Source organism: Eptesicus fuscus, chromosome 11 (genome assembly GCF_027574615.1).
Source record: "Eptesicus fuscus isolate TK198812 chromosome 11, DD_ASM_mEF_20220401, whole genome shotgun sequence".
NCBI classification, from domain to species: Eukaryota; Metazoa; Chordata; class Mammalia; order Chiroptera; family Vespertilionidae; genus Eptesicus; species Eptesicus fuscus.
This window is the reverse complement of record NC_072483.1, coordinates 37,338,332-37,363,831: the sequence shown is the minus strand read 5'-3', so window position 1 is coordinate 37,363,831 and position 25,500 is coordinate 37,338,332. Positions and strand designations below refer to the sequence as shown.

Below are 25,500 nucleotides of genomic sequence, written 5' to 3'. Positions count from 1 at the left end.
TATCCAGCCCAAACTTCTTGCCTAAACTCTAGATTCATAAATCCATCTGCTTGCTTAGCCTCCATTTGATGTCTACAGTCCCAAATCCTCACCTAATTTTCTATCTCCCAACTCCATCCTTCCAGATGTTTGGGCCAAAAACCTGGATATCATTCTTAAGTCCTGTCTTTTTCTCAACATTCACATGGTATTGTCAACAAATTTCATTAGATTTGCTGTTAGATGTACCTAGACTCAGACTGCTCACCACCTCCACTGCCCTCACCCTGGCCCACCATCTCTCCCGGCCTGCTGCATTTGCCCTCTTATTCTTCTCCCTGCTTCTGCCCTTCCCCCCAGTAGGCTCTTCCTAACCTAGCAGGCTGTGTGGTCCTGTTAAAACTTAAGTCCTACCTGGCCACTTTTCTCTTCAAAGCCCTGCAATGACTTCCCGTGTTGCTCAGAGTGAAAGTCACGCTCCTCACAGTGACCACACCACCGGCACCTGCCACTCTCCACTGCTGTCCCTCCCCTCCAGCCTCACTGGCCGCCTAGTTCCTCCAACACACCTGCATGCTCCTGCCACGTGGCCGTAGATTTGCATTTCCCAGAATGCTCTTTACCTTATGTCCACGTGGCATTTTCTAAAATGGCACCTTCTCCGTGCATCCTTCCCTGACCATGCCACTTAAAATTATGGTTTCCTCCCTATTTTGGGCATCCTTGTTCCTTTCCCTGCCTTATTTTAGCCATAGCACTCTTCAGCATCTGATGTATCACTAAGTTATTAGACATTAGTCTTCGTTGTTCGTCTCTCTCACTAGGTTCCATAGGCGGAGACTTTATCTGTGGTGTCCACTGCTATACACCCAGGGCTTGGGCACTCAAGCCACTTGTTGATGCACAGAAGAAACTCCTTCTTTGTTTAGGAAGAAAATGATCGAGATAAATCTTATCAGTCAAAATCTGATTTAAAAACCAGCCTTGTAATTGTGCCATGCACTCAGTAGACACACTATAAAACACATTTGAATCAATGACATATTTTATGGATATTTTTTTTTTCTGGAAAAAAGATAGTCTCTGTGTGAAATGCAAAACTGCAAATTCTAAAAAAAGGTTGCTTGAACATTTTCTTGGACATCAAAACTATTATTTTAGATGGTGCTATTATGCTATAGATCTGAGACTTTCATAGTCAACTTAATAAAGAATACTTTACTCACTCTGCAGCTTTACTCTCTTCCATTGAAAAAAAATTTTAAAAATTAAACCTAAAAGATGACTATGAAAATAATTAAAAATCAGAAAGAATAGTTATACTGACTAGTGCTCATGAAAATTACATTTTACTTGAATAAGTTTTCTTGGTGCTGATCCAAGGTTGGTGTTTCTATTGGAATAATTTCACCAAAAATAAAAGTACGTGCTGCACCCATTTGGTTTCTTAATATCATTCTCTACTAAAAGGGACAAGAACTTGCTGGAGAAATGGCTGATTCCAGACTTGAGGCAAGGAAAATGCAACCGGTGCCTCAGCATCTTGTTGTGCCTGAAAGTGAGAAAATTCTCAAGAGCTAACAGATTTATTTCAAAGGGACAAAAAAAAAGGGGGTGCAATAGAGGGGCCTCTTCCTGGCCAAATTTGGGGTAATTTGAGTATCAAAAAAATAATGACAGATCCGTTTGTAACACATTGAATTGGACAAAATCCACAATACAACAATGACTCATCCCAACCAAAAAGAAAAAAAGAGATAAAGGCAGAAGTGTGTGTGAGGATGTAAAGCTTGTCTTAAAGAAGAATGCTAGCTAATAAACATAGGAGGAACGATGGAGTGAGAAAAACCATCATTTTGCAGCCCATGCTAAGATCATTGGGTAAAAGATGGCCGGGTTACAGGGTATTCACACAGTGCCAGATTACCTGTCACCCCAGAGATTACTTGCTACTTACAAAGAGAAGACTTTAGCTTTTCAATGGAGTGAGATGGCAGTTACCACTTGAACCAAGTGATGCAACTCGAAATTACTAATAGTGGAACATCCTCACATTACATCTCCTTGATGCGGTGCAATGGAGAGTTTCCATTACTCTGAAGTGTTTTTGCCATACAATTGTATCTAATCAAGTCACTTGACCTCGCTTCCACTTTACAAGAAAAATGCAGCCTAGTGGAGCAAGTGAAACCCCATGATGAACCACACAGGCAGATCTAGAACCTGGGATATTCTACAAGATAACAGCCTGGACTCAAAACACAAACAAACAAACAAACAAACAAAAAGAAACCTACTGTCTTGAGAAAAAGAGAAAAGTAAGGTGAATATTCTAGATGTAATAATTACAGAGATATAACAATCAAGTAATATAATGTATAAAGTTAATTTGATATTGGTTAAGGAAAAATTCTATAAAAGATACTTTTAGAAAAATTTAAATATGGGATGGATGTTAAATGATGTTATGAAACTTATTTCACGTTTTTTAGCCTTTTTTGTTTTGATATAGTATTGTGGTCATTAGGAGAATATTTTTATTCTTAGGAAATGATGCTGAGGTATAAGAATTAAGTGGCATGATGTTTGCAATTCATTTATAAACAATTCAGGAGCAAAGGCAAATAGGGGTGCTTTATATACATACACATAAATATATGTGAATACTATATGTATATATATATGTATATATATATCCACACACACTTAGAGAGCATGCACAAGTGTGGCAAAATATTAAAAATTATTGAATCTTGGTAAAGAGCATATAGGTATCTATTAAGCTATTCTTTCAATTTTTCTGTATTATTGAAATTTTTCAAAATAGAAAGTTGGAAAAACCAAAAATACATGTAAATTAACTTTAAAAACACACCACTACTCCACTCACATTTTGTCTTTTGGTGGACTATCTTTGAAATATGTTATTTGTGTCATGTCTTGATAAATTAAATTGTAATAGAAAATAGCAGCCACTACCCAGATGAAGAAAGTGGAACTTTCTGTCACATCCTAGCTACATAACACACTATCTGGGTGACCTTGGGCAACTTGCTTTTGACCCTTAAGGCTTGGCTTCCTCGTTTGCATGATGGGAATAATATCCTGCCCACTCATAAGACGTTGTGAGATAATCCATATTATAAACAATTGTAAGGCATGCATTCAACCTAAAGGCATCTATAGCTTTTTCTTCTCCTGCGGAGTGCAAGTAACTTTATAAAAGAAGAGACTTGCACCCTAGGCATTCATGAAGGACTTACCTTTCAGACCACAGAGTCTACACATGGCCGCAAACACTGTAGATTCCATCTCGATATTCCTGACACCAGCTATATATGCTCTCTTCAAGTAATCTACCTTTTTCTCTCTGGAAAAGCTGCACAGGGCTCCATCTAGTCGACCCTGGCCTGAAAGAGACGGAGAGCAGTGAGCAACCTGATAAGGACAGTGGCAGTGGCACCACCAAGAGGCTTGCAGTCAGCCGAGTGCTCCGCAGCCGACTCTGACTCTTGGACCTGCGCCCCAGGTAGGATAAACCCACCGTCCGAGTCTTCCTATCACTGGACCGGGAGCAAGGCTGTGCCCGACTCCAGAGTCTCCTCTGTGCAGAGTAGTCTCCACAGTGCTGAGGGCCCCGGCTCTGGGGCAGGTGGCTATTGATTGGCCACGGCAGCCAGCACTGTGCCCAGGGATAATGGAATTAGAAAATCATCATTTTGTAATGCAGGCTAAAATCATTGGGTAAAAGAGAGTTGGGTTACAAGATATTCACGTAGTGCCAAATTGTCACCCCAGAGATTACTTGCTCCTTTCAAAGAAGAAACATTGAACTTGAGGGTCACTGAGAGATCTGCCCTTTGAGGAAAATCTCGGGTTGGCTCCCGTGACTGGGGGATGGCCCGGGGCCAGGTGCTGGGGGAGAAGAGACGTCAAACCTTAGTGATGCTCTGAGCTCCTTGAGGAGCAGGACCATGGTTTGGACACTGCAACTCTCCATCTACCCATCGTGACAATGGTACCAATGTGTCCACCTTCTTCTCTGCCACACAGCTCTCAGCTGCCTGCCACCCCTGGTGATCACCTTTTCCCTCCTATGATGCTCTCAGTGTTCATTTACCACTTACTCTCACTTGTATCAATTAATGGGGCTGGAAAGAGGTGGAAAAAATTCTGATGCTCTAACTCCTCCTCCACCCTGCAGGCTCTGGGAACAGACTTCTCCCCAGCACACGCCCAAGGATGGCCTGGGTTGGAGCAGGGAGGCCAACAGCACTCTGTCACCATCATTATTTGCACAGTCCTCTTTTGGGCTTCCTTTCCTCCCTTTTAATCTTTCAGGCTACTTCCACCCTGGCTGTCCGCTTCCCCTTGCTCCCTCCTCCTTAAGGCTGCCTGCCAACCCCTCTAGTGTTATTGAAGCCAATTCCAACTCAGATGTCCCCAGAGCCAAGCAGGTGGTGTCAGCGAGGACTGCAGGACCTGAAGGGAGCAGCCTCCCTCCCCTCATTGAATGTAGCCCTGGGTGTTGGTCGGGCTTGTCAGGCTGCCGTGCATTATTTAAAAATTTTTAATGCTATGTTATTTCAAGGAGCCCAAACTATGGATTTTCATGTGAAATTTCAAGAAACTATAAATGTTGGCAAAATAATTCACATTTTAAAAATTCTGTGCAGACCAAAGAAAATAGGGGCTCCAACAGGCTGTCATTTGTAAGATCTGCCTTATACCCACCCTTGACCCTCCCAACGAAGCAGCCAGCAGTCTATGACAGAGAGTTTCAACCCTATCACACCCAACATGCCTCCTGTTTTATAATAATAGGTTATAAAATAAAATGTTACTAACCTGAAGTAACGTTTACAGATACTATAGCCTATATCCACACATAATTTTAAAATTGTAATATAATAGCCTAAGTTTGATCCAAAGAAAAATAATTAAAAATGAAATAATGTGTGCTTTGGTGAACACACTAAAACACAACCACACTACAATTTTTCTAGAATGCCCTCCAAGGAATGGTACCACCCCTGGTTAGAGTCTTTCTTCTGGAATGAGCAGGGTCTGCCCTTGACACTTTATTCTCCTGGCTTCTCAGCCCTTGTTACAAAAGCTACTTAGCAGTCACCTTTGATTTGTTCCTCAACTTGATTTGGGAACACTTTAATTGTCGCTGAGAGGAAAAAAGGATAACTTCGGTGCCACCCATCCCTTTGGAATTCCTCCCCTAAATATTTTCTGGGTCCCACTCTTTCCTGAGCAGCAGGTCACTTTGCGCTGTAGGTGATGGCAGAAACACGGAATCAGCATATTCCCCTTCTCCCAGAGTCATCAATTGAAATTAAAGGCATTAACAGAGAGAAGATTTTACTAACATCATTAATTGCATTTTGGTATTCAGTTTGTTCTTGGAGGATTAAACCCCCTCTCAATACATCGTCACTATGGGTGTTTCTCTGCTGCTCATTATATTCTTACGTTCCTCTGCTACAGGAAGTTAAAAAGGCTGTTTCAGTCCCTTTTTAAATCCCCAACTTTTACATTTCTAAATTATGGGTTTGAATAACGAAGAGTTGCTTTCACAATTTATAAATTCTTCTCACCTTCATAAAAATCATAGGTACACATCGTATGTCCAATGAGGGTTGGGAAGTTGGGAATTTCTCTGCTGCAGTTGAATAGTTCCTCCGCCAGTTCCTTATCAAGTTCAGTACTTCGGGTGACAATGTTGTCCAAGATAACCTGTTCAAATCTGGGCTTGAAGAAGGAGTCCACAGCTGTGTCTGTTATTACAACAGACCCCGGTGCGACCCCTGGGATGCGGGAATAAATGAGTGGTTACTTTGACACAGAGTATGTAATCAATTCTGCCAACATTAATTAATGCTAGTTGCTAATGATTCTCCCTCTTTCCATCCTTTAAATTATTTTTTTTCCAAATGCAATTAAATAATAACATTCAGAACAGGCATTTGCATGTCCTGTCTTCCCGGATTCACATTTACAATGTGATGGGGTTTAGATTTCAAGACAAACATGACTCTTGGACATGCAAATTAGCATTGGCCTTCAGGCTCAAATTTGAATAAATTAGGTCAGGAATAAAGTAAATGAGCCTGCCAGCAAGTAGCTTTCCTAAAATGATGTGACTACTTTATATTTAATCTTCTCTGCATCTCCTTGATTACTGTAATTTCTTTGCATCTATATCCCCCTTCCTTCTGATTCTCCTCACATCACCCCTCCTCCCCTCTCTGACCCCATGTAAATTAGGCCTCCTGGCTGACCTTCCAGGGCTACAAAGTCTGGCTTGCTCATGGGCCTTAGTAACTAAGTCACAGGGACTTGAGAAACCGTTTTCTGGACTGTTCTTCTCCCTGCTGGAATGCTCTTTTGTCCTCCCCACACCTTTTCATCAGACTAACACCAACTCATTCTTCAGGTGTAGGCTTAAGTCACTTCCTTCAAAAGGTCTGAATTCAGGAGGGGGGACAGGGTGGATAAAAAGGCAGCATAGGTAGGTGACAGTAAATTTCCCCAGGGCCAGCTTTTGACCTAGTTTTTGACCCATTCTGATTTCTATTTAGAGCCAAAATAAGGGACTATACACTGGCAATGCCCTACCCGTGGTCTGCAAACTGCGGCTCGCGAGCCACATGCGGCTCTTTGGCCCCTTGAGTGTGGCTCTTCCACAAAATACCACAGCCTGGGTGAGTCTATTTTGAAGAAGTGGCGTTAGAAGAAGTTTAAGTTTAAAAAATTTGGCTCTCAAAAGTAATTTCAATCGTTGTACTGTTGATATTTGGCTCTGTTGACTAATGAGTTTGCCGACCACTGCCCTAGACTCCTGTTCTAACATTCATCTCACTCTTTGTAATTACTCATTTGTTTGCCTATGGCCCTGATTAAACATAAGCTCTATAAAGTCAAGAGCATTGTTCACTGTTGTCTCCCCAGTTCTAGCATTATGCCTATTGCATTATAGATACTCAATAAAAATGTATCAAATGAGTGAATGCTTCCATAGAAATGCCATAGGGCAGACATCTGCAAACTACAATCCATGGGCCAAATTCAGACTGTCTTTGTCAGTAAAGTTTTCTTGGACCACAGCCACATTCGTTCATTACATGTTGTCTATCGTTGCTTCCATACTACAAAGCCTTAAATGCTTACTATCTGGCCTTTTATAGAGCACAGCCATATCCTTCTGGGTTTTTGTAAATTTCAGTATTGATCAACATGGGGTTAATTTAGGAGATCCACCCAGGGACCCAAGGTGGGCTCTGATGAGTGAGCCTTGGTGGGTCAGACACTTTTTAAATAAGTCAAACAAGTGGCTCCTTGAATTATTTGAATAGGAATAGGAATCCTATCTAATAAAGAGGGAATATGCTAATTGACTGCCATGCCATCAAAGATGGTGGCACCCACAGCCACAAGATGGCGGCGCCCAGTTCCCTCAGCCCCACTGGGGTGGCAGGCGTGCAGCAAGGCTGGGCCCGCCCCCAGGTGGGCCTGGCCGCTCCACGTACCTGCCTCTGGAGTCCCCCAGTCCTCTCAGCCCCCAGCCGCCCAGGGCCGGCCCGAGGTGCAGGCAAGCCTCAGATGGTGACTTCCCAGCCGACCAGGGCCGCCCGAGGCTCAGGTAACCAGGGCCGGCTGAGGCTTGCACTGCCGGCAGTAGCAGCAGCAGAGGTGTGATGGGGCGTCGCCTTCCCCTGATTGCTGGGTTGCCTCCTGCCCCTGAGGGCTCCCAGACTGTGAGAGGGGGCAGGCCGGGCTGAGGGACCCCCCCACCTCCTGTGCATGAATTTTCATGCACCGGGCCTCTAGTAAGAAAATGATTGAGAAGTTGAAAATGTGAGCATCAAAATGATGTCTTGCTAATATTTAGATGTGTTAGGACGTGTGTATCCTAGTTAAGATCTTTCAGAGGCCAAAAGAAAGGCATCCGGAAGGATATCTCATCTAGCACTGATGCTAACCTTCTCCTCTGTCGGGGTGGACATCTACAGAAGTCCTTTTACATTAGTCCCATCTCTGAGCGCCTCGGGTGGACTTTGTTCCTGGACCACAGTTGTAGCAAGAGCCCAGTCTTTCTAAATATGTCTGTTTCTGGGGAAGCATGGCCCAGCTACCTGAAGCTCCGTGATCCTGGACAAGTCATTCTCTAGTTTTTTGTTTGAGGATTTCAAAAGCTCCCTTCTTGCTCCAAAAATGTGTAGTTCTCAGACAAAAATCTCAGCCCTTTTTAGAATTTTCATTCAGTCCTGTCACTCTGTCAACCAAATGTTCCAGTTACAATGCTCTGTCTGCATTTGCACATGGCGACATAGTAAAATGACCCCTCACATGATCTGCTCCTGAAGAAAAGGTTGAAAAAATAACTTGAGCTCAGCTCAAGGTGGAAGCATAAAGAAGGCCCTGCCCAGAGGCCTGACCAGCCAGGAGGCAGGGAGAGGGGAAGCTCTGGGCAAGAGGAAGCTCTAGCTGGCTCTTCCCTAAAGGCCCAGTGTAGTCTATTCTGGTGTGTTGACGAGGAAAAGAAACAGCCAAGAAAAAGGATGCAGTCACCAACATGAGCTAAAAACAATGTTTTCCTATGAAGTGTGCTTACTTCGCTGACAAATAAGGCAATTAGGAGTGATTGTTTCTTTTTACCTGAAAGCACTTGTTTCTGTCACTTATGAAATCTCTACACCTCAAAATTTACTGCAGCCCTCAAAACGTTCTCTTATGCTGGAAACATATTCCTTAGCAATACTTCCACTCTTCCCCATAACAACACCCAAGTCCACTCCAGTTTTCCATGGAGAGAGAAAAAAGGAAGATAAAAAGAAAATATTTCTTTAATTTTGTTAAATGTCCTCAAGCTGAGCTTCCCGACACTTCTTAGCCCATCTGGATTTCTGCTGGGTTCGGGAATGTTGGTGTATTTTGGTGGCTGCTTTGCATGGAACAATCCCTGGGATTTAACAGTAGAAATCAAACATCTCACCTATTCCCCCTGATGTGCCCATTCTGATAATGGTGACATCACAGCACTGGGCATGGTGCAGTAATTTGATGAGTTCATGCAGCATGATGGAAATGGAGGGGATCCCCATGCCATGCTGTTGAGAGAAAGAGAACGTCACTCTACATCTCGCAAACTGATATATGCACAGGACATATTTTCTTTCTTCATTACAAGTTAACAGCCCTCAGAGAAATTTACATAATCATCATGACTTTGCCAAAGCTGGGGAGACCGTAAGTCAGCTCTAAGTGACGCCTACATGACACGCTGATGGATGTGCTCATCTGCGAGGACCAGCGAGAGGCAGCTCCCTGCCAGTTAAGCTGGGAGCAGCCTGGTCATCGGGAGCTGAAGGAAGGTGGCCCACGAGGGCACGGTGTACTGGCGTCAGGGCAGTGCCGCTGCTCGTCTCCCCACTGGGCTCTTTCCACTGAGCCTGCGAAATAGAGTTTTTTTTTCCTGAGATTGACTTGATATCGAGGAAATACAAACTTGGCTGCCAGGTGATCAGTCCCTTTCCACCACACTAAGCGAAGTTACAAATCCGCGGCATTGCTCTCAGGTGGCCTTGCTCGTTTGCTGCTAATTCTGTGTGAGCTCTGGAACATAAGGAGTAGACACGTGGGTTCCATCCGGATCCAACGATGTAGAGTGGATAGTGAATGTGCAGGTGAGGGTAAATTGCGACAGGTCACAACCATACTGGTAATCCCGGTGTGCCTCAGCTTTGGGAATGGGACAGTCAGTGTCACCAGAAGAGGGGTCAACAAGAGGATTTGGCAACTCCTGGTGATCAATATGTTCTAATAACTCTCCAGAACGATCCTTCATGTGGAATTTGTAGTGGCTGGAGCTGAGTTCGGAATCAGAGGCCATTTTATGCCCAGCCTAGCATCAGAGGGTCACGTGTGTCCTAGTTCTACCCTTGGGCACAGAGACTTGGTGTGCTGGAAGCACCGGGGTCATCTTGGCAGCAGGTGAGGTCTGCCACTAATTGTCTCCGTAGCAAATCAGGAAAACCCCTGCAGCCTGGACCGTGGTGTCCTCACCTGAGTTCCCTCCCTCTCGTCATCAAGAATATGAAACTCTGACAAATTTGAGCCTCTGAGGTTCCCATATTCGGTTTCCATGGAATATGTCCTGACTTCCAAAAGCATTGTAAGTCTCCTGGAGACATGAGTCAAACCTGAATTAATTTGTATGTCCAAGATGAACACGTTTGGGCTTTGGCACTGACTCTGCCGCTAAAGAGCAAACTCTCTAAATCTCATTTGCTCAGCTGTACATTAAGCAATGAACCATTAGTTGATCTATTAGGTTCCTTCTAAATCAGATACGTGATAGGTTTATAATGATCACTTATTATGTGACATGGTAGTAAAATGACAAATGGGCTTGTGTGTTTCTGTTAAAGTCTCTCTCTCTCTCTCTCTCTCTCTCTCTCTCTCTCTCTCTCTCTCTCTGTCTATCACACACACACACACACACACACACACACACACGCATGCACACACACACACACACACACACACACACACACACACACCTCAGCTGCTGGAAAGACTTTTCAAAGAAGGGGCCTAAGTTGGAAATCCTGTGTATGCCTAGTGAGGCCCATTTCTAATTGCCTGACCTCTGGGCATGATCCGTATTTCAGCTCTTTTTTCCCTGACCAGACCGCAAGATCCATTTGCTGCTGTTTTATATCTTATTCTTAAGTTTTACTGCTTGTTTACAATAATTTCACAGTTTTAGAAACCTTATTTTTTGTTCTCACCCATTCATTGTGCAAGAAAAATAAAGACGTGTAGTCTAAATGTCAAACAAAAGTTAGTAAGACAAAATTTGCCTAGATCAAACAATACTGAGTTTCCTTCCAATGTAGATATTCTATAGTTGTTGAATGAACAAATGAATTGATTCTCTCATTTGAGCCCAAAACAAGTTGAGGCATTCTTGACCCAGACGGGACATCAACTTAGAGGCCCCCTGGGCATTGGGTAATTTTCCCTTCTTTACTCCAGGCTTCCAGCCATGGTCATCCATCCCTCCCTCACCAGGTACTTAGAGTAATCAAGGGTTGCTGGCTCTTCCCTGGTGCAGGAGTCACATATGATTCAGCTCCTTGGAATGTCACACTCTGCAGAGGCCGCTTCCTCGTTCCCTAGCCTGGCTCTGCCCTTTATGAGGACTGCAGTGTCCAGCCATGTGACACTCTCCAGCTATTGTTCCAGAACACAGGCCTATGGCAGAGACACACTTAGAAAAGCAAACTCCATGCACACACATATCCACTGCCCTCTGGGTGTGCTACCCTGAGTCCGGGGGGAAGTGGTCCATGTGTTCCTTAAAACTGCAAATCAGTCCACTTCCATTTTGTCTTAGGACACTGTATGTCCATAGCTGTCAGCGTGCTCTAAATACAGGAGAGCAATTCACCCGAGCTCTGTGGAAACGCATTACCAGCTTTTCAGCCGGCTTATTGCAGTGTTAGACGGCAGCCTTTGGCAATCCTGAAAATTGGCCCCTGTATACTTAAAGCGCAACATTCCCAAAGCTGGAGAAGGGACAGAGGAGAGGAAATTACTGGTGGCTTCATCGGTCACAAACTAAAGAAAGGAAGTGTGCTTTGAGGGTTTTTTCCCCCCTAATGTGAGTAGCTAAGTGGTAACTAATAAACTAAAGTGACACCGAATGCTATGTTCTGCCCCTGGGACTTTTTCCAGCAAAGAATGTCACACCTGGAAACTTAATGTAATTGTGTGAGAAGGCAAAGCAGGAGGGGAAAAGAACCCCAGTAACAGAAGCTCCCTTTCTTTCTGCGAGCCCTGATGGCTACCAGAGTGCAGGCATGGGGTACTTACGCTGATGGAGAGCACGGGACCGATTTTGTACATACAGTATCTGTCCGTCCCGGCACAGATGTCCTTTATGTCCTCTCCGCTGTCCTGCAACCTGAGCTCCTTATGCATCAACAGTGCAAATGCTTTCATTCTGTTGGGGCTCCCACCAACACAGACAAACTGTTAATAAAAAAATAGCAATCACCTGCCTTAATGACTGGGATCAGAACCGAGGGGCAGCTTTCAACGTTAATGACTTTATTTTTTAGTAACTCGCTTAAGAGTATGTGTCGATGTCATGGCTTATGTTCATGAGTTAACTAATTTGCATCATTGACCTGTAAATAAGATGCACAGTTTGCTGTGCTTAATTAGTAAAGAAAAAGATCATCACGGAATCAAAGCAAGTGTTGCTTTTGTTCAAGTCGGTGTTTCCTGGTGTTTTAGTTCACAGGGAACATGAGCGAGATCCTCAGGTGGCATCAGCAGCCTCCTGTTGGGCGTTAGCAGGCTGAATGCTTGGTGAGTAAATACTGAGCATGGGGGGGAATGCAAGTCACATAGCAAAAGGGGAACTATGAGGTTTAGATATGTTTCTTCATCCCACATCCCCCGTCAGAAGTTTTTATTGTAAAATGTGCTATGTTAACTTAAAGCTCTACAAAAATAATCACATCAAAAACTTCTCACTCAGAAGAAATTCTCCTGGAACAAGCCTTATTGTGGACTGGAAATCTCACTACAGCATTTCATCAGCTCCAATAATTTGGTTTTGATTTATTCACATTTTAACATCGCTGAAATTACAACAGGCATGGCAGTCAAGAGTATCACATCTAATAAAATGTGGTTATGAAACTGTCTTGGAGGCGCTTGTGCAATAGCCTATTAGGGGTCCATGAGGGATGGGAGAGGTGGATGTGGGAGAGGATCGGAATGGCCTCCCAGCCGCACGGATGAACTGCCAGCACGGTGGGTACCAGGGGTCAGCAGTGGGGAGGATGCGCAGCAGCAGGTGTCAGAGGCCCGAGGAAGCACAGCCATCAGGGCATCTAAGCTAAGCGGGGAGGTGCACAGAGCCTGCAGAAGCTCAGTCACAGATAAGGCAGCACATTGGTGAAGGGCCTGCCCTTGGAGATAAATCTGGATTTGCACCCAAACCCCATCACTGACTAAGCAACTTGCTTAGTGTTACCCATGCCATCTCTATGTGCCTCAGATTGTCATCTCCAACGTAGAAAACACAGTACCCTTTGGATGGTTTTGTAAGGAGAAAATAGGATCAACCATGGCAGAGGACGTTGTACAAAGCCAGGTGCCTTCTGAGCATTCGACAAATGAAGTAGTATTTGTCATATCGTGTAGCAGTTTCCTGGCCCTGCTCTTGAGCTGGCTTATTGTTTCTGTATTGCAGAACTTAGTACAAAAGAAGCTGGTTCAAGTCCAGCGAGAAAAGGGCAGTTGGTGGTGCCTGACTGATGTGGGCAGCACGAGGCAGAGAGGATGAGAAGGATTACTGGTGAGGTCACGCGCAGGGAGAAAGAATATCTGTCCAAGGAAACACCGAACTGAGGTTGTAGAGTAGGCACCCCCATTCACAAATGATTTACTGTGACTATTGGGTGGTCTGGTTACATGGTGTGTTCTGTTTCCATTTAGCAATATTCCAATTTCAACTATGGGGTGTAATTATCCTTTTATCCGCCCTCTGCTTCTCTTCTATCCTCATTTTTGTCTTTTTTGTGGCTTCTGATGAGTTTCCCTGATGGGGCTTACAGTTGGTGATGAACTGCCGTGGAAGTGAGCCGTACAGGCTGGGTAGCAAAGAGAGTAAGACCATGGTCTAAAGTGAGTTTTTAAGATATTATTGATTACTTATAAAAATTTTCCCCTCTGTTGGTATGGACAATTAAGACTTAGCTCAAGTTCTAAGTACAAAGATGGTGTGTGTGTGTGTGTGTATGTGTGTGTGTGTGTGTGTGTGTTTTCCAAAATACAGTAGTTTGAAAATAACCTCATTGTGTGGTGCCAGTGAATGTAAATTACAACTATTCAGATTGACCATAAAACCAAAAACAGATGTTAGAATGGCTTACAGTTTGAATTCTTCTTTGAACTCTAGATATTGCTGTAATCAACAGGAATTTCTGAATGCTTCTAGTGACATAAAGATGATAGGTATAGACAGAGCATTTTCATTCTTGAAGTCTTACCCTTAAATCAGACGTACTAAATATCCCCCCCAGCCACAATTTTAAGTCTGGCTACCTTAATGATAAGTAAAATATGACTGAGGACCACCAACCAGCACTGACCTTAAGAGACGCTTACTGTGATTTATGTCCAAATGAAATTATTGTTTGTCCTGGTTTTAACAAAGAAGATAAAAGTGTATTGGAAGAAGTCTGAAGCATTACAAAAATGTGTTAAGTGCTTTGCTATAGGCTGCCAGTATTAACTCACTTTCAGATATGCCTACTGGCCCTAACTGGTTTGGCTCAGTGGATAGAGCGTTGGCCTGCAGACTCAAGGGTCCCAGGTTCAATTCCGGTCAAGGTCATGTACTTTGGTTGCGGGCACATACCCGGTGGGGAGTGTGCAGGAGGCAGCTGATCGATGTTTCTCTCTCATCGATGTTTCTAACTTTCTATCCCTCTCCCTTCCTCTCTGTAAAATATCAATAAAATATATTTTAAAAAATATGCCTACTGTCTCAAAAGACTTACCTTTGCCATGTTGTTATTAACCTGGTCCTATTGCAGCTTGGGTATAATGTATGTTTACAAAGGAGTATAAACACTTTTAAAATATGTATTATAGAGTGTTATAGGGTAATTCTTTTTTATGTTGCTTGAAATTTCTAGGGAGAGATTAGAGGTTATTATAGTAATTTTATAAAAGACATATTGGAGGTTGAGTTTGATAGATAAGGTCTAATGCTCCTCCACTATATTTTTGAATTTTGATGCATTCCAGTCAGTATGACAAAGTCACCAAAGCTGTTTCTCCTTCTTTCTGGGAATACAACTAAACTCTACTTCCCAGCCTCCTTTCCAATTAGATAAGGCCATCTTCCTCAGTTCAGCCACTAGAATGTGAGCAAAAGTGATGGGTGCCACTTCCAGTCCTAGTCCATAGAAATCTCCCATTGGTAATCCTACAGATTGTCTTCTCCCGTCTGCTGGATGGGTGTTGATACTCAGAGAAAATTTGCAATTCACTGCTCAAAGGTGACAGAGCATCAAGATGGAAGGAGCCTGGGTCCCTGAGTCATCAGTTGAAGGAAAGCCACGTATCAACTGGGAACACCCATTTTTTTGTACTTGATATAAATAAGAAGTAAACTTACATTGTGCTAAGCCACTGATATTTTGCAGTCCCAGCTAATGAAAGCTTAAAAAAATATAGTAAGAAAATAGGAATAATGGTCAAAATCTTTAAGGTTGAAGTTTTATACACCCACACTTCTCCTTTCCTTGGAAGATAATGCTTTAATAATGAAGATCATCTCTGTGAAGGCAAGCCTGAGTTTTCAGGTTCTGATGGATTATGCTCTCTCTTCTTAGCTAGGATTGCTGCCCTGGAGTTAACAAGAACCAAGAAATTGAACCTAGCATGTTCTCATTCAAAGATAAGAATGTGGCTGAAAAAAAGGCAAGTTTCTGAAAAAACATCTGTAAATATAAATCAGACTTTATCTGCTGCCTCTAAAAGAATCCTAGCATAGGTTAAAGAGCCAGTCCTGATTATTTAGAACTACTTCCCAATCTACACACACACTTTTGCCCACTATCCATCAAAATGGGCCAATCAATAGAGTTGTCCTCTGGTAGGACAAAACAGGTTCTAAACCAGAGTATGCCTTTTTATTCAAAAGAAAATCTACTGAAGGGGTGACACCAGGTGAATAGTGAGTTTTTAAGGTTGGATAGTTGTTCTGACAGATGGAGCCTGAGAATAAGTGCTGATGAAAATCTAGTCAGGTGTAACAGTAAAGGCCTGTTTCCTGGGATTGTAACAAAGATGAGGCAACTCTGCATGTGTGTGTGTGTGTGTGTGTGTGTGTGTGTGTGTGTGTGAGAGAGAGAGAGAGAGAGAGAGAGAGAGAGAGAGAGAGAGAGAGAAATTTATGTTTTAGACATTATTTTCATGTCTAAAACAAAGCTTTCCATCCCAATGATTTCCCAGAAACTAACATTTAGAGCACCAAAATGCAGTGCCTTTTTTTTCAAATAGAGAAGAGCCATTACTTTTTTCATCAGAGAAACCTAAGGTTTAATCTCAGCTCTTTCACTTACCAGCTGTGTTATGCCTATGACAGTTATAGCTAGCTAGATGATAGATATAGGTATATATAGATATAGATTTATGTACAGACATATAGATGTAGTGCTATAACATATTTATAATAATACATTTATAATATATGTACAGGTATATATGTTATAACACTACATATATGTTTGAGCCTCAGTTTTCTCATCTGTATAATGAGGATAATAACAATTATCTTAGTAGCTATGGGGTTCAAATGATATACCATACTCATATGCCTAATACAGAGTCTGATGCATGGAAAGTACTCCATAAATGGTAGATGAGAGACAGATACCTAGGTATGTAGATAATAGAAAACTTCCTGTCTCAAAAATGTATCTTGAGTCTTTCTAATTTATTAATTAGATGTGTACCATAGTTTATTAATTATGATGAGTCTTTTAATTAATTGGAATTATCCCCAAATAATGGTCCTGGGAACATCACTGTGAGGCATGAACATCAAATCTAACATTTGAATTCAGGTAGTCTGGTCAATGAGTATCGTAGATAGCCTTTATCAATGATTCTTGGAGCATAATCATCAGAAACATCAGTAGGGAGAGATGTTACATTGAGAAGATGAAGCTAATATGGAGAGAAGCCTCTAAAAGGCTAGGAGCAGCAGACTGGCGGGAGTAGGGAAGGGGGTGGGTCATGTCAAATCAGCCCACACCCTCAAAACATTGTGCCCTAGGAGAGATGTGAAGGGAGGAAGCATTTAGCTCGCTCTGCTAATGAACATCATAGGTTTATTTCTTATCTTTATCCTTTCCTTTCTTCTTCCTTTCATTTCCCCCCTCCCTCTCTCCCTCCCTCCCTCCCTCCCTCCCTCCCTTCCTTCTTTCTTTCCTTTCTTTCTTTTCCCTCTTCCTTCTCCCCTCCTTCTCCTCCTAGCCTCCTTTCTTCAATGCCCCCTCCCAATTAGTGGACTATTCTCAGTTACTGTGATTCATATAATCCACCTAGTGCAGTGGGTAAGAACCTTGGGAAAGCGTGGTCCAAGTCCTAGCTCTGCCACTGGATGTTGTACCTTGTTAACCTCCTTTGACTTTCCTGAACTCAATTTCCTTGTTTTATGGAGGAAATAAATAAATATCTGCTACCCTGCCTAAAAGGGCTAATGTAAAGATTAAGTGAGACAGTGGATGTGAAAGGTTTTTTGCTTGTTTGTTTGTTCTTGTAATTGCTAAAGAAGTGAGTAAAAGTTAGATGAAAACTGCATGATTCTCTCCTGGTGGGACTGTGAATAGGTAGAGGCCTTTTGAAAAACAAAAATTCTTTTAAAAGTGTATTCCCTTTTACCACTTAAGTGAATAATTCCAAGCAAATAGATTTAAATATGAAAAAGTTTCAGGTCCAAAAGTATGCATTTCAATGGTGTTTATAATAGAAAATACTTTTACATAAAGGTCAAAAGTGGACTATATAATGTGTGGCTCAGTCACTTGACATCCATAAACAATGTGTCTCTAAGAAAATGACAAAATATGGGGGAAATGTTAATTACATAAAGTGAAGTAAAAAATTTAGGATGCAATTATATAATTCCAACTATTTTAAAATCTATTTATTAAAAAGGATTGGGGGAAAAGAAAATAGGTTGATGTCTATGTTTAGGTGGTAGGAGTTTTTTTAAGGTGTATTTTTAAAAATTATTGTTTTATTTTTTTATATTTTCCCAATTTTAAATAATGGACATGAGCTGCTTTTATTACATACATATATATTTAAGGTAAAGTAAATATTAGAGAAGTACAATTTCCCTAGCAATATTCCATAAACAATTTTCTCATAACATTTCTTATGAAATAACAAAAATCTTAATAATATGAAATATTGAGTAATAGTTCTTTTCAAGATAGCATTGTTAATTTTGTTGAGTTATGCCATGATTTAATAAAATGTGAATTAGTGAAGTTCAGCTATTAATGTAGATGTTAAACAGTGAACTGAATCATAATGAATTCTCAGCACCCAGCAGTATTGTCAATAGAATGGTATTTATCTCTAGGAACTAGAGCAGCCCAATAATCATGCATGTATTAGATTTAGTTTGGGAACCTTGACGTCTTGTTGGAATGGAAACAATTGTTTGAGATATATACATTCCAAATTGCTTCAGAGAATGAACATCAGTTCCTCGTGGGACCTCTGACATTTCACTAGCTGAATGAGTAAAGTTTATGACGAGAAAATAAAAAAATATATATCAGCAGGGGAAACACGATAGTGTTTCCTAAAGTTAGAAATACTTTTACCTTTACATCCCCAAACATTGCTGGTAGGTTGTGTGTTTTTGTTCCTAAATCCAAGTGATAGAGAATGTCTTCATCCATAGAATCCAGGTAAGGATTTTTAACATGAACAAAACATTTTCTGGGAAAAATAATATAAAAAAGATGTGAAGAAATTTAGAGAGAAAGCCTATGATAACCCCTAGCCTGAATATTGGACACAAACTTTCATTTAGGATTAAATGATTTATCATGAAGCAAATATTATTATGATATTATAATAAAACAGCAGCACCAATAATTAATAATAATAATGGCTGTGCACACAGGCTTAGCCTTAAGCATGAAAATTGCACACTGCCATAAAAACAACGTACAGTTTTAATTCCATAAACATTCCATTAGGTAAGCAATACTAACAAATGCAATTTACAAATGAAGGAGCCAAGACTTGCAGAAGTTGAGAAACTTGAGCAAGATTTTACAACCAGTAGATTACAGAACAGTCTTTTCTACCCAGGTCTGTCTGGCCCTCATGGTCCTTTTCTTTCTTTGCATGGGAGGCTGTATAACATATGCTATTGGGATCTGTAGTCAGATTGCCTGGGTTCCACCACCAGTTCAACCATATATGTACTCATTGTGCAGCCTTGGGTAAGCTATTTTATCTTTGTTCTTTGAAAGTTTCCTCATCTGTAAAGTGGGTATAGTGAAAATAATAACTGCTTTGCAAGATTGCCCTGAGGCCTATATGAGCCTAGCTGGGCTACTGTCCTTCCTCTCTCTCATAAAATAACTAGTGGCCCGGTGCACGAAATTCATGCACGGGGTGGGGGTGTCCCTCAGCCCGGCCTGCACCCTCTCCAATCTGGGACACCTCGAAGGATGTCCTACTGCCAGTTGACAGGGATCAGGCCTAAACTGTCAGTCAGACATCCCTCTCAAAATCCGGGACTGCTGGCTCCTAACTGCTCACCTGCCTGCCTGCCTGCCTGATTGCCCCTAACCACTCTGCCTGCCGGCCTTCTTGCCCCCAAATTCCCCCCTGCCAGCCTGATCACTCCCAACTGCCCCCACCGCCAGACTGATCAACCCCAACTGCCCCCCGTGCCAGTGTGCTCACCCCCAACTGCCCCCCCTGCTGGCCTGCTCGCCCCCACCTTCCCTCCCCACTGGCCTGCTCGCCCCCAACTGCCCCCCTGCTGGCCTGCTCACTCGAAACTGCCCCCCCCCGCTGTCCTGATCACCTCCAACTGACCCCCACTGACATCCTGCTCGTCCCCAACTGGCCCCCCTGCTGGTCTGCTTACCCCCCACCAGCCCTGCCCCCCACCAGCCTGATCACTCACAACTGCTGTCCCATCCTGGCCTGATCACCCACAACTGCCCTCCCCTCTTGGCCTCTAACTGCCTCTACCTCGGCCCCACCACTATGGCTTTGTCCAGAAGAATGTCCAGAAGGTGTCCTGGAAGGTCTCCCAGTCTAATTAGCATTTTATTAGTATAGACAGAGGCCTGGTGCATGGGTGGGGGCCAGCTGGTTTGCCCTGAAGGGTGTCCCGGATCAGGGTGGGGTTCCCTTGGGGTGTGGGGTGGCCTGGGTGAGGGGCTGATGGCTGTTTGCAAGCTGGCCAAGCCCCCCAGCGGGGACCCTCACCCCATATTATAATTAATATAAGAGAATATAGTTAATTAATCTGTGGCCAGCCTGGGTGAGGAGCTGAGGGCTGTTTGCAGGCTGGCCATGCCCTCCGGTGATCCAGGCTCCCAGCCCCTCCTTTTTTTCTTTTCTTTTTTTTTTTTTTTTCCAGCGCCTCCTTGACCGGAGGCCAGGGCTGGCCAGGGTGGGTGGGAAGCTTGGCTTCCTCCATCGCCGGGGGCAACCCAAGCCTCCTGCTCATTCCAGCTCTGTGACGCCTCCATCTTAGTTGGGTTAATTTGCATACTCGCTCCTGATTGGCTGGTGGGTGTGGTTGGTGGGTGTAGCAGAGGTACAGTGAATTTACATATTTCTCTTTTATTAGTGTAGATGCAAGATGGTGAGCTGACTGCTGCTGTAGGAATGACCTTAATTCCATTTAATTCATATTTATAAGGCACATCATCTTCAGTCTTTGGTATTATAGTAGTGATTACATACAACTTTAATCATTAGTGATAATCATTACCCAATACCACTACGGGTCAAGTTGTCTCTGCCAAGAACTATCTGACTTCTTCGCTCTATGTTCCTTCCATTTCCCAGTAAATGCCTCTACACATTTTAACAAAACTCTTGTGTTTTTCTATATTTCCAATGATGTTTGCTCATTAAAAAATAGTTTAAAAATACTGGTGCCCAGTACCCACTGAATTTAGACTCTGAAAAATATTTTTGAAATCTTCCCAAGTGAGCTGATGTTCAACCCAAGTTGAGAATCCCTCTTTAGGCCTTTGTTCCTGAAGCAGCCTTCCCCTTTCCCTCCATTGTTCACATGTCAGAATCCCATTCATTCCTCAAGGTCAAATTTAAATATCACCTCCCCCTGGAAGGCTTTTCCAAACATCTTCCCTCCCCAGCCAGTATGAATTCCCACCCCACACTGTGCTCCTAAAGCATGTACTGTATTTCATGTTAAGGCTGATAGATGGCACTTCAAGGGTTAAATTTTTGTCTCTACAGAAAAATTGTGAATTTTCTCATGCAAGCTGTCTCATATATCTTTTTTTAATCCCCAAGTCTTAACAAATTTTATTTGTTAAATTAAATTTAACGTTCGGGAAGTGGAACAGAATACTATTAATTTTCCGCTCAAAAACACTTAGGGTAACAAATTCTTAATTAGTTAGTGGATCATGGCTGGTTTAAAAAAATAAAGCATTCCATGAGGTTAGTACACTTTACTACTTCAGAACAAACCTCAAAGCCCCCAGGCAAAAGGACACCTCCTTTCCTCTCCTGATGACAGGCAAGAGGACACGCACCAGTGATCCCTTGTTGGAAAAAGTGTGTCAATTCACCAGCAGCATTGCCATGGAGGCTTGTTAGAAATGCAAAATCGCAGGCCCCACACAGGACCTCCTGAATCAAAATCTGCCTGTAAACAACTCCTATGTGACTTCTGTGCACATTACAGTTTGAGAAACATGCCATCCACTTTCTCTTCCAACTTCTCTCACTTTTCTGCTTGACTCTGCCAAACTGCTTTCCCTCTCTGCAGTTTCTCCTTTGGAGTCCCAGCTGACTCTATAAATCCTTACCCTAGAAGAGAGTGTCATTCATCTACTTCAGTGATTTCAAATTCTAACTCCATAGCAGAATCACGTGGGGTGCTTTAAAAAGCACCGGTACCTGAGCCCACACCTAGAAATTCTGATTTATATTGTCAAGAAGATATGGGCCTTGGTATTTTTAAAATCACTGATGTATTCCAGCTTTCCTATCTTAAAAAAACAACAACAAACAACTCAAACCATTAACTATATTCTCTTGTCTACACTAATAAAAGAGAAAAATGCTAATTGACCATACCTCCGCTATGCCCACAGCCAATCAGGAGTGATATGCAAATCAACCCAGCAAAGATGGCGGGTAAATTTGCATACGCAGGTGGTGCAGGCAGTGCCCTATGCCGCCAGCAGGATCCAAGCCGCAGTCAGGGACCCGGGCAGGTGGGGCAGCACCTAACGCTGCCTGCCCGGGTCCAAGCTGTGATTGCGATGGCGGCTTGAGCCCGGGCAGGTAGCAGGGGCAGCGCAGGATGCTGCCTGCCCAGGTCCAAGCCACCCCGCCACCTGCATGGGTCCAAGACGCCCTGTGATCACAGGGCAAAGAGCCCAGGCCAAGCCAACCCATGATCACGGAGCGAAGAGCCCAGGCCTAGCCGCCCGGCAATCGTGGGGCCAACAGGCCAGGCAGAGCCTGGCCAACCCGCCCCACAATCCCAGGCGAAGAAGCCACTCCACTGACCAACCTGCGCTAGGGACCTGTTCGGGCGCGTGGTGTGGAGTCCAGGGCCTCTAGCCTGTAGCCATGGGAAGTCTCCCTCTACCCAGAGTTAGGAGCACCAGCCCAGGTCTACCCAGTGGTGTGGTCCTGACTGTGGGAGTGAGTTCCTGCAGGCTGGGGTTTGATCCCCATGCATTAGCAGTAGGAGACCAGTGCCTTTGTTATTTCTGTGTGTCAAGGTTTTAATTGGACAAATGCCTGGTGGTCCCGGTCGCCAGCTTAGCAAAATCTTTTAGGAGGAGAATTCGGTCTGGGTTTCCTCAAATTCCCTCAGCCCCTACTCACCCCTCTGTAAAGGCACAGAACAAGTGAGGCCCTTAAATAAAAATCAGAGGTCTCCAGCAACAGTGGGCCTCTCTCATCACAGTCATTTGGACTGGATAGCATTTGAGTATTTATCTAGGCACCATGACAGAGAAACACAAACTCAAGTCATGATCTCTGCCATTAAAAAATTCACAATCTTATTAGAGCGAGTGGATGATAAAAGCGCAGTAATAACATCAGAATGTAAGGCAACAATACAGATAGGAACAGAGGCAATTGCTAGGATGATTTTCCAATAATTAGTACAAAGAGTATGTGCTATGAATTAAATAAATAAAAAATATGTGTGGAAGTAGCTGCTTCATGAGTATGGCATCCCTTCCTATTTTAAAGGAAGCTGAGTTCCACGTGAACTGTGTACTATGCTATGATATCTGAGGCACAGGACAAGGGAGGCCCTAAGTGTACTATGCTTTGATATTTGAGTCATTCTTTATTGTTCAATGTAATTTATTTCTGTACGCCTCCATTTTGTAATAGTTAAATTACTAGAATAATACATCTTGCTATAAAATATTACTAGAAGATCAAATGATCAAGTGACATTTATTGTTATTTCCTATAAATGAACACAATCTCTGGTATGCTAAAGTGATAGGTATAGAAATATTCAGATAGAGAGACCTACAGGCTTGATTACAAGTGAGGCTTACTATCACAACCCAAATTTATTGCTTAAAAAAAAAAAGCAGGGAGCCAACTAGAAACTGAACCAAATATAAGCCCTTGAAGGGAAAATGTAAATTGGATAAGCTTTGCTATTACAAGAGCAAGAAGGAAAAATTCAGATGCAAGAATGAAAACCACATTGCATCCACTCTAAGTAGCTGTTAAAGAAAAAGAATGGTATACTATGAAAATACTTAATACAGATTGTAAAGACATTTGTTCAAAGAGGATTTCCTAGAGTAGGTGATATTTCAGTTAATTTTTTTTAAATGTGAAGAGGTTAGCTAGATAAGAAAAAGGTGTAGGGGTCCCGAATTGCAGAGGGTGCAGGCAGGGCTGAGGGAACCACCCCCCTCCGGGCACGAATTTCGTGCACTGGGCCTCTAGTATTAATTATAATAGTCCTGCTAATTCATCAGGACTATTCATTATAATAATCCTGTTCATTATTTAGTTTTCCTTGATGGTCTGTTTCAATAGCTAATGATCCCTTGGTCAAAGAATTGGGTGAGGAGAATGTCTATAGAAGGTTTGCATCCCTTTGGGCTCACCAAAAGCACTTCTAAGATGATCCCTCTATTACTTGCCAAAGGAAAGATTAATTTGGGGTATTATGCCAAATTCAACCCATATGATTCTGGCAATTGCAATAGTTCAATCTTTCCAAAATATATAATTTTTACTAAGTAGACTGTATGTGCTCTTTGGTTCTCAACCTTGTTTTGCGTTTTCTTTCCTTTCTCTAAAATGTGGGCCAAAGGTGGTATTGGGAATATATTCTTTTAGCAAGCCATGAGATAGCATGGTCAGTATGAAACACTGGTAACCAGAGAAAAGTGCTGGCCGAGAAGAAGTCTTTCTATTTACCACTACCTTCATCTTCAGAATTTTCCCTTTTCTCTTTCCTTGGCATTCCTGAGCAAATGAACGTGGTAGGAGACTACCTTTGTCTGGGATGGGTAAATGGAACATTTTCTGGAACAATGACATGATGGAGGCTCTAAGCAAGGCATCTGATACAACTTGGTGAGGGAATGCACAAAAATTCCTTAAGCCTCCTAAAGATTAATGCTCATTATGTTCTGTGAACCTGGGGCAAGAATTGGAGCTAAATTTGCAGACAGTTTTGGCAGATTTATGTCTACCCGTGAGATGAAGAACATACATGGAATTTTAGAAGTGAATTCTATGTAAAGTCTATCTCAAAGCGTATGGAATCACTTCATAATATGCTGCAACACAGTTAAATCCCCCTTAGGCACAGGGAGGCCCCTTAAATCATTTCTCAGATATTTCAGCCCATGGTCCTGGAATTAAAGGCTGAACTGCAGGCTGAACTTTGAATGTGTTCACTCATGCAGATTGGTTAATCTTTTGCATGTTTTTTGGCTTTGCTTTCTTTTTCTTTTATTTTTTTAAAGGAGAGAGATATAATTGACACATTGCTCCACTTTCTTAGATGAGCCAAATTCCCCCAAGAACCAAGGAATGAAAATATCACTAAGAAGACAATTTGCATTGTATTTATTTTGTTTTGTAAAATGAGCTAAGTTCCAACTATATCATCTCTAAACGTAAGACATTTACATAATGATAGAGGTTGATCTTCTGAACATTTAATATAAAATCCAAAGAACATCCATCTAATCAAAATTACTTACCCAACATATGTATTCTGGTCAGATCTCATGGGTTTATTGGAAGCAGGTAAAATCGAAGCCATACTTTGTAGTGTGTGAATAGTCACTCTTCCGCTGATGTCAGGGAAGAAATATATAGTCAGCTGCTATTAAATTATAGGTGAATCATAATAGTTCAACTCCAAGTTGGAATGACAGCCTCCCTTAAAACTTATGTTTTCTTCTGAAATCAATAATGGACCTTTATTCTTAGCATAACTCCTGACCAATTCAAAAAACATCCTCCTTGACCTGGCCTTTTATACTACAGCCCCGCTCTCACGGCAGCTCTTCGCTAAGAAGATCGGCCCCCTTTGAAGGTGTGGCGTCCCAGCGCTCTGACGAGGTTGGTTAGCTTGCTCAGAGGTGCACCTTTCCCTTCCTCTGGCCTTGAGCCCAGCATGGGTCTGGTGTGGCACACGACTTATTTACTTTG

The 25,500-nt window shown here is 42.6% G+C and overlaps 1 protein-coding gene across 1 annotated transcript in view; it reads right to left on the bottom strand.

Annotated features, from left to right (window-relative positions):
* The window catches only part of UPP2 (uridine phosphorylase 2), a 33,419-nt gene extending 8,287 nt beyond the window's left edge, over nt 1-25,132 (bottom strand). The window contains exons 1-6 of the mRNA XM_008138667.3: nt 25,047-25,132; nt 18,426-18,543; nt 11,869-12,027; nt 8,984-9,098; nt 5,586-5,795; nt 3,243-3,389 (exon numbers count right to left, since the gene is read on the bottom strand). Of these exons, the coding sequence (XP_008136889.2) occupies nt 3,243-3,389; nt 5,586-5,795; nt 8,984-9,098; nt 11,869-12,027; nt 18,426-18,543; nt 25,047-25,108 (811 nt within the window). The 5' untranslated portion in view covers nt 25,109-25,132. The remainder of the gene's footprint in view (nt 1-3,242; nt 3,390-5,585; nt 5,796-8,983; nt 9,099-11,868; nt 12,028-18,425; nt 18,544-25,046) is intronic.
* Nucleotides 25,133-25,500: the final 368 nt, after the last annotated feature.